Below are 12,215 nucleotides of genomic sequence, written 5' to 3' on the forward strand. Positions count from 1 at the left end.
AAGTGTAATGCTAGGGGTGTTTAGACTCGGGGTACATGTTAGGGTGTTAGGTGCAGACGTAGAAGTGTTTCCCCATAGCAAACAATGGGGCTGCGTTAAGAGCTGAACGCGGCTTTTTTGCAGGTGTTAGGTTTTTTTTCAGCTCAAACAGCCCCATTGTTTCCTATGGGGGAATCGTGCACGAGCACGTTTTTGAGGCTGGCCGCGTCCGTAAGCAACTCTGGTATCGAGAGTTGAAGCTGCGTTAAAAATGCTCTACGCTCCTTTTTTGGAGCCTAACGCAGCCTTTATGTGGACTCTCGATACCAGAGTTATTTTTATGGTGCGGACAGAAAAAAGCCGGCGTTAGTTTTTCGTGTCGTTACCGACAAAACTCCAAATCTAGCCGTTAGTAATTATTCCAGGCCAATTCAATTGGGCCTATTTTATAGTTACTACAGTGCACAAACGCAAAGATGCATTTATGTTAGAAAAACACAGTGTACTGTAAAATTGTATCCAATTTAAATTGTTCCCAATGATCCATTACCCCTATGGGAGTGTATACATTTTTACAAACAGCCCCTTTAACTTTATTTTGTTATTTGAAATAGCAGTGTCCGCTTGTTTTATCCCCACCTATACAGAAAGTAAAGACTATATTAAAGCTATGTAAATATGAAGCTTCAGAAGAATTTACACTTCCAGTGGGGGGTGTAGGATATTTCTACTAAAATGTTAATATTGAATTGCACTTGCTTTCATGAAATCGGATAGAGATAAGATAAGGAGGACATTGTGCATAGAAAGAAAAAGATACAAATGACTACTCTTCCTGCAAGCTTAGCCTTTTTGGATAGGTTGTGGTTTCAATGATCAAAAATAACTATTTCACAAACCAAATAAACATAAATGAGTCTTACATTTTAGACTCTACATTTGGTATAACAAGTACCAGTTTTACAGTACACTGTTCCTTTATAAAGCATTTTCATTATTTTGACCATTTAGCTTCTTTTTGTTTCTTACACACTGTATATCATATTTAGATTTTTAATATTTGACTTTTAGTGCATAAAAATAATAGTTCAAATATTTGCTTTAAACAGTGATCATTTATTAGTTAAAAATTCTATTTAATTGAAGTACTGATTACAGAGATATTATAGTTTCACGTAAAAAATGACCAATTCAATGAAGACATGCTGTGTTCTGTCTCTTCTTAGTGCTATAACGGACTGATCCATACTAGCATTTAGTCTGTTGAACATGCTCAGTGACTTGGTGAAATCTCACATTTTTATGAGATCCTGGAAGAATAAAGAGATAGAATTTAGAAACCAGAAATGCACCAAATTTATTCTACATATCTGCAGTTTGAGAGAGGCTAAATCTCCTAGAGGCTTTATATAATAATAAATGTTTGACATTTCACTAGCTCCTAAAGGGTTATAAAACAGTTTGTTTCATTGTTGTCATAATAAAAAACACTAAGCAGTGGGCTATACTTAATAGAAATCATTGCAATATGTATTATTCATCGTTTTAATAGGATTTTACCTTTTCATTCTTTTTTTTTACTTTATTTGAGGGGTATCAATTACTTCCTGTCACAGCCCTACAAGAGGGTTTGGGTCTCTACAGGAAGGCAAAGTAGCAGTTTTTGCTTTTAGGTATTGCTGGGAGACATCTAATCTAGCTGTATTAAGTGTATTGCCCATGTTCAGTAGAGGACATTTTCTTTAAAAATCATGTGACATTGGAACCTAAGTTCTGCAATGTCTGCTTCTTTATCTAGCTGTAGGCAGTGACTACATTGAGAAGTGCTAATTTAGCAAGGAAAAAAGATGTTTGCCATTTTTAACAATTTCTATTTCTATTTTATGCTTACTTTAAGCTAACATATTTTTTTTCTACTAAAGGAACACAGTTTCATATACTTTTAGCCTCTTGACTTTCCCGATTTCGGACTTAAAAGGTAATTAAATACAGAAGAATTGCATAATCAACAAATCCAAATTTCAAATGTGTAGTTGATTTTTTACCAACATTTTCCTTCACCCTTCATCATTTGACAGCAAACAGCCAATCACAAAATACATAAACATATATAATGTGAATCCTTCCACATGCTCAGTAGGATCTGATGCCTGAGAAAGTGTGCATATACAAAGATTATGCACATTTTGATAATGTAAGTCAAATGTAAAGTTGTTACAGGGCCACTCAACACAGTAGAATTACATAATAAACAAGTGCATAATAAAAAGACAATGCAATAGCACTTACTCTGAATTTCAAATAAGCAGATTTGTTTTCTGACAAATGTATTTTTCTCCCATTTTCCGGCCCCTGAATCATGTGACAGACATAAGCCAATCACAGACTAGTATATGTATACCCTGTGAGATTGTGCATATGCTCAGTTTCAAAAGACTTTGAGATTGTGCAACATTTTTTTTAATAACATGGTAAATGGGTTCCCCTGCTTTTATGAGAACCCTTTAAATTGCTTCACTAATAATGGATGATGCCCTTAGTCCATGTTTGCTCTGCTTAGCTGCCATTTAAAAAAGACACATTTCCTCACTATTTTGGGCTAGAGCACTGTTGATCCCCCCCTTAGATGGCAGGAGGTTGAGAGGGCCCTAATACTGGACAATATTCAACTTACAGATCTCATTTGATTACCTCATATTACAGGGAAAGAGTGGGTATCGATCATCCTGTTATGGTTGATGCGCTCCTTTTCTGGGACAAACATCGTCATTCTCATAATGTAGTCCCGCACCCATCCCCCATGCATTCTGTAGCGAGAATATTTTTTTGCTTTCAGGAAACCCATAAAGGGTTCTGGTTGAATTTAGGAAATGTACTGATAGGGGACTTAACAGAAAACGAGACATGGCTTACCCCTCAACTTTTCATAGAAAGGTTTTCGGTTCTAGCTTGTCTTCACTTTGAGATTTCCAGATTTTATAGTTTTATTTGTAACTGGGGATTTTTAAAAGGAACCGTCTGAGATAGAACTAAATGGGAGTGTTGTTGGCAGAAGAAACCTAAACCTAGAGGACTTTTATCCTTTGCATATTTTCTCCTGACTAATGATCAACCCCTCATAAAAAATAGCGCACAGATTGGATTGCCTGGGAAAGAGACCTTGATATGGTGGTGGTGGACACCGAGACTTGGTTCAGGAAAATCATGGATGGTAGCCAAAAAGTATCTACAGTGTTCTACACTGTGGGAAATGCATTTTTAAAATTATAGTAAGATGGAACTTAGTTCCAAAAAGTCTACATCAGATTTTCAGTAATGCGTCTCCCCTATGCTGGAGGGAATGTGGACAGGTGGAAACATGGATTCATTTGTGGTGGGAGTGTCCCAAACTCAGACCCTTTTGGAAAGCGTGCTGTGGGCTCTTGAGAGATCTAAATGATAACATACCTCAAATCCCGGCGATAGGGCTACTGCATCTTTAAATCCCAAAAATGCCTTTACCACTGAAAATATTTCTTATTTACTTCTTCACCGCGGTTAAGCTGACAATAGTCAGAGAGTGGAAGCAAACAATCCCCCCTCCACTTTAAAAGGTTATAGACCTCATCGTATTCATTAAAATAATGGAACTGTTCGTCTTTAACCTACTAGATAAGATAGATCTATACCAAGGTATTTGGGAGCACTGGTCAGAATTCTTTGTATGTTTCCTTCTACTTCAAAATATATATATTTATTATTATTATTATTATTATTATTATTATTATTATTCTCTTCTACCTCTCCCACTCCTTCTTGCCCTCCCAAACCCCACCTTTTTTCTCTTCCTCATTTGAGGATATTTTGCCATACTCGCTAACAGACAAGTTTGGTAATCATTTGTTGATTACTGTATATAGACTTTAACTAGATTTAGATCACAACCTAACAATTCTATCTTAGTAATATGCTTACACTTACAACTTGCTCTCATTCCCCACTTCTAAAAACAAGTCCTTAATATTTTAATTTATTTCGGTATAACCCTATTAGGCGAAACACTTTAATAGGGAGTTATGGTTAATTTTATTCCCTCAGAAAATAAGGTATCAAAAACCTATAAATACATTAGGTTTTCAGGGGTAATCTTGACTACATCGATTACAATAAACCTCAGGATTACAGATGTTACAAAAAGAGAACATCCCTAGAGCAGGATGAAAAATAAGAGAAATGACTCTGAGCACAAAGTTTAGGGTATAAGGAATAGTGAGAATCAATGTTAAAATGTAACTTTAATTACTGGAAAAAAATTGACAGCACAATACGAACAGATACACTGTTTGCTGCCCCACAAGAAACTTATAAAAACACTACAACACTGGTACTCATTGAAGGGCTTAAATTCCTAAAATATATAGCTAACGTAAATGGTCAAGGGGTGTCAAAAATGGATAAATGCTAAATATAAATCTGACAAACTAAATTGTCTAGATTACAGCCTTTATTTGTCTTAGATAAAGTTAAACCTTGAGGAAGTGACAGTGAAACACGACCGCTTTAGGGGGACACCTGTCTTTTTTTTTAACTTGCTCAATACTGGTTATTTATTTGATACAATAGTTTAATGCTAAAATGTACTCATTATTTGTTTTATTGGCACCCTGCCAGGGGGCAGGCATACGCTCATTTCTTTTCAAGCTATGCAAATTGTGCTACCAAACAAATAGATTAACTCCTGTTCGTGTCTAATCCGAGTTTGTGGTATGCAAATTGTGCTACCAAACTCATAGACTCAGCTCAGTTTATTAACTTGCATACAGTGACTATAGCGAAGATAATTAGCCTTTTTTTGCTTTATGTTAGATCACTGGCATCAGGCCAGAGATATCTAAGAACGCTAGATCGCTGGCATCAAGACAACACATTAGATAATGTTTATAACTAACTTAAATCTATGACATGCTATTGTTCCATCATTATAACAAACTAAGTTTTATTTTACTCACTGCCTTTAACATTGCAGCAATAATCAATCCAATCAGCACTAAATCTGTGTTAGATTATTGGCAGTAGTTTACGTCCTTTGGGACTTTAAAACATTGGAATTCAAATGTGCTACCCAATTTTCTAACAGTAAAACCCAATTAACTGACTATAGTACTGGGATAATAGTTAAGCACATCTTTTGGGTCAGATTACTGGCATTTAGCCAGAGCAACTTTTAATGCCTTTGATTACAAATCTTTAATTTACCTATGTGCTTTTTCAGTCTATAAATATATTTTATCCAGTGCCTGTGCAAAGAGGTTTAACTTTATCTAAGACAAATAAAGGCTGTAATCCAGACAATTAAATTTCTCAGATTTATATTTAGCGTTTATCCATTTTTTTACACCCCTTGACCATTTACGTTAGCTATATATTTTAGGAATTTAAAAAGGGACATTATACACTCATTTTTTCTTTGCATAAATGTTTTGTAGATGATCTATTTATATAGCCCATAAAGTTTTTTTTTTTTTAATTAATGTATAGTTTTGCTTATTTTTAAATAACATTGCTCTGATTTTCAGACTCCTAACCAAGCCCCAAAGTTTTATTTGAATACCGTCAGCTACCTTCTCCAGCTTGCTCCTGTTTGTGTAAAGGGTCTTTTCATATGCAAAAGAAGGGGGAGGGGGGGAGTGTCTTATTTCCCACTTGCAGTGGGCTTTCCAGCTACCTTTTCAACAGAGCCAAAGTGACAGCTTCTAAGTAAGTTTTTTAAACAGTTTTATACTGGATTTTTATATCAGTATCTGTGCATCTTATTCTTTATAGTAGTGTCTATTACATGCAGTTGTATGAAAATGAGTGTATACTGTCCCTTTAAGCCCTTCAATGAGTACCAGTGTTGTAGTGTTTTTATAAGTTTCTTGTGAGGCAGCAAACAGTGTATCTGTTCGTATTTTGCTTTGTGCTCAGAGGCATTTCTCTTATTTTTCATCCTACTTTAGGGATGTTCTCTTTTTGTAACTTATGATTATACTGTATATGCCTATGCACAAGTATTTGTGGCAGCCTACAAAATATTTCCAGACAAGGTTCCCAAGTAGCAACGCTACACAAGTTAATATTTCAGCTACACTCTTGTTTGAATATTACAGATGTTGTTTATCTATGCGAACCAAGAGGTACTTTTTCTTACCCTCTATGTTTCATTTTGAAATTGTTGTAAAATGTAAATATTTTGCTATTAAATATGTATCACTAAATACCTTAATGAAAAAACTTTGATTTAAAAAAAAAAAAAAAGACACATTCCCTTACTATTTCAGTTGATGTATTGGCAACATTTTCTTAGGTTGTTTGTCATTAAAAACAAAAACAAAAAGTACACTGCTGAACATTTTATGACAAATAATATTCTGTACCTGCACTCTGCACTTACCCTTGCAATGATACTCCTGTATCCTGCAAAAAATAAATAAATACAATTTTTAGAGATTCAACAATCAAGAGTTAATTAATCAAACCTTGTTTTTCTTCTAATTATTATATTAAGATATATTAGCATATTATGCATGTAATCATCAGCCATGTTCTACTCCGGAGCTGCAATGTGTTATGACGCTTGAGCAGGACTTCCGCTATGTGTTTGATCTGTCAGTGGGAGTTAAAAGCTTAGGCCTAAATTACAAGAGGAGCGCAAATAAAAAGTTCTACAATTTACAGCTGTAGTTTGGATTGCACTCAAGCACAACACTTAATCACCACTTGTAATATGAGTGTGCACCCTGTGCTATACATTAAAACTATAGGGCATGCTAAAAAAGTTCACCTGCATTAAGATACTTTGGTTAAAATATTTAATGGACACTGAACCCAAATTTTTTATTTTGTGATTCAGATAGAGCATGACATTTTAAGCAACTTTCTAATTTACTCCTATTATCAAATTTTCTTTATTCTCTTGGTATCTTAATTTGAAAGGCAAGAATGTAAGTTTAGATGCCGGCCCATTTTTGGTGAACAACCTGGGATGTCCTTGCTGATTCGTGGATAAATTCATCCACCAATAAAAAAGTGCTGTCCATAGTTCTGAACCAAAAAAAAAAAAGCTTAGATGCCTTTCTTTTTCAAATAAAGATAGCAAGAGAACGATGAAAAATTTATAATAGGAGTAAATTAGAAAGTCACTTAAAATTGCATGCTCTATCTGAATCACAAAAGAAAACATTTTGGTTCAGTGTCCCTTTAACTATTCACTTGTGATACCGGACTGTGTGTGATTCTTTGTGAGAGGTTGTGCAAAAGATAAAGCACCCTGAGGTATTGATTGTGCTCCACTTGTAATATAGCCCATAGTAAGGGACACTAATACATAAATATCAGGCTCTAGCAAATTTTGTTTTGTTTCTACATTGGAATATTCCTTAAAGCCAAAATATTGTTACTCAAATAATGTTTAAAGGGACATTAAACACAAATTGCAAACTAAATAATTGTGAACCTTTATTTAAGAGAATAATTTTGCAATAAAAACTGCAGCTTTGTTTTGTCAAATGAGCATATTATTTTATGTTATTTGTTTTCACTGATTCTCTGTCTTCCAGAACAAAGGAACCCTTGCTAACCAATCACAAAGTAATAAGCAAATATAGCATGAACTCTGTTTGTACATTTGCAGTTTATGGGGTAGCCAGGCCTCTTCTCTTCCCTTAAGGTCGTTCAGTGCTGATTCAACCTAGTTACTTAGTAATAATTGATTTAACAGGTATTTAAGCAGAAAGACATATATTACTTTATATTCTCCATCTAATAGCTAAATGAAAATATATATTTATGTATTTACAAATAATATTCAAACCTTAACTACCTAGTATGCCAATTGCTACCGCAAATAATGATTTTCCAGTTGTTAATGGAAAACTGATAATCCACATTTTAATGGCAAGTGGCTGCAGAGAAAGGGAGGGGGAGGTAAACAAAAGCTCACATAAATTGCCTAAAAGCACAATTTTCAGATGTATTTTACAGCAAAAGGCAGAAAAATAAATACTGGTTGTATATTGCAATAATGTTTCACTTGCAATCATGAAACATTTATACATTGTTAAAATTGCAAGTTTAATGGTCCTAGAATAATTCTGATATTTAATATATTTGCAGACATCTGTTTTTTTTTTACATACTGGCCATTACTTTGTATTTATTCCTCCATTTTTATTAAGAGATACTCATTCAACCACAACAATTGGATTGTGTGTTTCTTTGAGAAAGAACAAGCTATATCAGGCTTTGTATTTATTTCCAAACAATATGAAGTTGTAAGGGAACAGTGCTAGCTGAATTCATCATGTGCTGAACATGAAGACAGTTGATCCAAATGAAGCAAAAGAAGATACATTGAGCATTTAAAAAAAAAAAATGTTTTTTTCTGGTAGTTAATAATAATCAGGTAGAAAATATATGTTTTCCTTCATTTGTGAAATATAACCAATTTTCCAATTTTCATAAAATTGAATTCTGCGACTCATTAAAATTTAAAGGGCTCCATTTAATAACTAAGGAACCTGTCTGCCCATGATAGAGGTGAGTAGACCGTATTGTGTCCTTTTTGTACTCTGATTTTTCAATAAATAGCTGCACTCTGCTATAAGCTTATATGGTTTTACAAAGAGGCAGGGGCCTTTATTCACTTTAAGCAAGGCACCAGGTGAAATCATATGAAGATTAACTTTACTTAAAAAAGAAACCTTGCTTGAAGGAACCAAGAGTTTTCACACATTTTAAGAATTTGCTTAGATATAGTTTGTTTTCTTATTATTTTACATACTGTGAGTGTGTGTCATGTCCATCCAGCAGGCGTTTATAGGTAGCAATCTCTATTTCTAGATGGGTCTTTTGGTCAACCAGAATCTTGTAATCATAGTTCAGTCGTTCCAAGTCAGATCGGATCTGAGTCAGTTGAGATTCCACATTGTTAATAAGATTTTGTAACTGGGCTAACTGGAATCCAAAGGTGGCTTCAGATTCAGACAAGGTGTCCTCCAGAGCTGATTTCTAGAAATATCACATGATAAAAAGAGTTTAGTCTAACCTATAAGAGCTCCTTATTTATTGTTCTATGTGATTATTCTAACACAATATTCTTGATACATCATCTTCCTCCCATATAAGTCATAAAGTATGTTGTCAAAAATAACTGGTCTCTGGTTCACCTTCTAGTGTTTTTCTTCAGGAGATTTGCATAAATTGGAGCAAATACAGCAATGTGATAGTTTTGTTAAAATAAGAGAAGGTAAAAGTACTTACCTGGCCCTTTAACTAAATACTGTTTGAAATCTAACCATCGACACATTAATATAGATTTAAAAAAATAAAAATTCTACATGCCGTGCTAAGTTGACATTGCAGTTCAATTTCTAGGTTCTGTATAGTTCGTCTCAACTCAGTAAGTTCACTGGAGGTTGTTTGTAGCTGTTCAGCACCTGATACCATCTCACGGTTCAGTTCTTCACTCTGCAAAAATATAGCAATGATGTTTGACTATGTAAATCTTTCTAAATTCTTTGGGGTTATAACTACAAGCATTTAAAAGAAAACAAGAACACTAGGATTCTATTGTTAAACTGACAGGCAACTTGTCGTTTAACAAGGCCCTTTCACTTATAGCAGTCAACTGATAGGCCTTAGGGCCATCTCTGGTTCCATATAATCTCACACTGTATATTAACCAATTCATTTTTTGTAATATAAAATATTGAACATTACGTTTTCTTTAAGAATTCTGTATTTTGAACAGTTGATTGTATCAACAGAACTATGAGAGGATCAAGGAATACACTTACCCTAGCTAGGAATATGTTCTCAACCTCCCTTAAGTTCCTCTCCATCAGGTTCTCATATTCTTTTCGAATATCCGATAAAGCTTTTTTCAGATCAATAGATGGAGCAGCGTCCACTTCCACACTAACTCTGGCACCCAGCTGTGTGCGCAGGCCATTGACTTCCTGTAATGTCACAATTATGAACTCAATGTCTCCAGGTGTTTTATCAATTTCTATGTATTCCATATATTCTCTAACCCATTTTGTGTATTAAATACTTTACCTCTTCATGGTTCCTCTTCATTTGCTGCAGTTCTTCTTGAAGGTCTTGAACCTGCCTCTCAAGACTACAGGTCTCTATGTTTAAGCTTTCCAGGACTCTCTTCAGAGCAGCGAGATCAGCCTCAACAATGTTTCTGAAACTCTGCTCTATCTCAAACCTCAAGTGTTATAAAAAGACACAGAACATTACAGAATTAAAAAAACTGAAAATGGGGTTTATTGGGTGTTATTCCTAAGTAGCATATGTTGGTGAAGCATAGAATAGTGTATTTTGTCTTATAAAAATATACACATTTCTCTTCTATTCAAATTTCTCAGCATTGCTGATTTTTTCTTCTTATACAGAATATTTTATTGGGTCCATAATATGTGTAATAAATCTAAAGGCTTGGCAAGAAGGCTGCATTCTAGTCAATGTTCAAATATCTGGAAGCATACAACTCTACTCTCCTTGAATTGGCTACAGTGGTAGATTTGTGTCTGTTGTACAGAAGTTGTTGTTATAGAGAAGTCATACATTGTCAACAAGAAAACATGCAATGTCTGTGTAAATACTGCAATATAAATATGCCTGTGCTGCATGATAAATTAAACTTACTTATTCCTGAAGTCATCAGCAGCCATTTTTGCATTGTCTATCTGCAGAAAGATCTTGGCACTGTCCCCAGTGAGTGCAATGATCTGAAAAAAACATATGCCAGCCAGAATGAAAGGACCACTAAATAAAGTACAATTGAATAATGTTCATTTTAAACAAATTCAATGCACAAACATTTAAAGGGACAGTCTACACCAGAATTGTTATTGTTTTAAATGATAGATAATCCCTTTATTACACATTCCCCAGTTTTGCAAAATTGGTGATAAAAGTAAATTGGAAAATTGTTTAAAATTACATGCTCTATCTGAATCATGAAATTTTATTTTGGCCTAGACTGTCCCTTTAACATGAACTATAGTAATAAGGTTATTTTTTCTGGAGATGAAAACTATCGTCCAAAATATTTACTTATAACTTTGTTTACCATGTTTTAGATAGCCGTCTTAAATAAAAAATACTTAAATCATCTTTTATTTACCTCTCCCTGGAAGTCCTTAATGGTCTTTAAATAGTTGCTGTAATCAGGAAATGTGTTGGGTTGGTAGATTTCATACCACTCTCGGATGTTCCTCTCCAACTGATTATTTTCCTGTTCCAGCAAGCACACTTCCTCCAAATAGGAAGCCAATCGGTCATTCAGAAGCTGCATGGTTTCCTTCTCATTAATACAGAATAAGTTATTGTTGTTCCAGCCATGGCCCTCAAAGGTTCCAAAGTAACTTCTTTGATCATGGCCATAGCCTAAGGTATAGTGTTGTGATAGGCAAACACCTTTGCCCCCTGATCCTCCATGAACACTTGGAGATCTATAGTGACCTTCAGAAGGAACCTTATGGAATACTCTTTGATGGGACACATGCGATGCTGCATGTTGACTGGGGATGTTGTGGCTGATCTTTGGAGCACAACCACTATCATGGCAATTTCCTTTGCTAGAGGCTGAATGTGTCTGCTGGATGCTGTGGCTCATGGTTATTGCAAAGCTAGGTCCAAAGAAAAACACAAGTAATGCTGAAGTGTGGATGATACTCTGCTCATTGCCCTTCCAGCCTCTTTTAAATGAAGAGCAGTAGGTGTTTCACAAGGTTTGACATTTTTATGATAATATTTTTTGACATATATTGGACAGGGAGGATGAAGTAATGATATGAACATATAACAATAAAGTACAAAAGTTATCTGTTTATGTGAATGCAGCATATAAGAGATGAGCACTCACCACTCCCTACAATATGAGTGTCCAGTCATATAAACAACCAGTAAACTAACGTATGACCTAATAAGTATTGGCAATAAACATTTACCAACATTTAATATGAATACGTAACCCATATGAACATTTCTTTATTAAATAGTGGATTAATATAAAACATTTAATAGATTTACTTGTAATAAATACTGAATATACAAACTGGTAATGGACAATATATAATGTAGAGAACAATAATAAACCTTCTTTCATGATCTGAAACATTTTTATAAAATATTGAAAATGTGCAATATTAAATATAGAATATGTTTAGAAAGATATTTTTAATTTGCTATGTGCAGTGCTGGCC

General features: G+C 34.4%; 1 protein-coding gene across 1 annotated transcript; it reads right to left on the reverse strand.

The window, feature by feature from the left end:
• Positions 1–1,227: 1,227 nt before the first annotated feature.
• On the reverse strand, positions 1,228–11,626 carry LOC128663448 (keratin, type I cytoskeletal 19-like). Its single transcript, XM_053717781.1, has 8 exons — positions 11,135–11,626; positions 10,654–10,736; positions 10,057–10,213; positions 9,795–9,956; positions 9,340–9,465; positions 8,780–9,006; positions 6,392–6,414; positions 1,228–1,289 (listed from the first exon to the last, which is right to left on the reverse strand). Exons 1-8 carry the CDS (start codon positions 11,624–11,626, stop codon positions 1,228–1,230), a joined length of 1,332 nt encoding a protein of 443 aa, XP_053573756.1.
• Positions 11,627–12,215: the final 589 nt, after the last annotated feature.

The sequence above is a fragment of the Bombina bombina genome, chromosome 1 (genome assembly GCF_027579735.1).
Source record: "Bombina bombina isolate aBomBom1 chromosome 1, aBomBom1.pri, whole genome shotgun sequence".
NCBI lineage: Eukaryota > Metazoa > Chordata > Amphibia > Anura > Bombinatoridae > Bombina > Bombina bombina.

What these genes read in the sequence shown, in the direction of transcription:
- LOC128663448 (XM_053717781.1), bottom strand. Translation starts at nt 11,626, where the DNA reads ATGAGCCACAGCATCCAGCAGACACATTCAGCCTCTAGCAAAGGAAAT. An exon ending in GCTGATGACTTCAGGAATAA is followed by an intron (nt 10,214 to 10,653) that starts GTAAGTTTAATT and finishes ATAACACTTGAG; the next exon opens with GTTTGAGATAGAGCAGAGTT. An exon ending in TGAAGAGGAACCATGAAGAG is followed by an intron (nt 9,957 to 10,056) that starts GTAAAGTATTTA and finishes GTGACATTACAG; the next exon opens with GAAGTCAATGGCCTGCGCAC.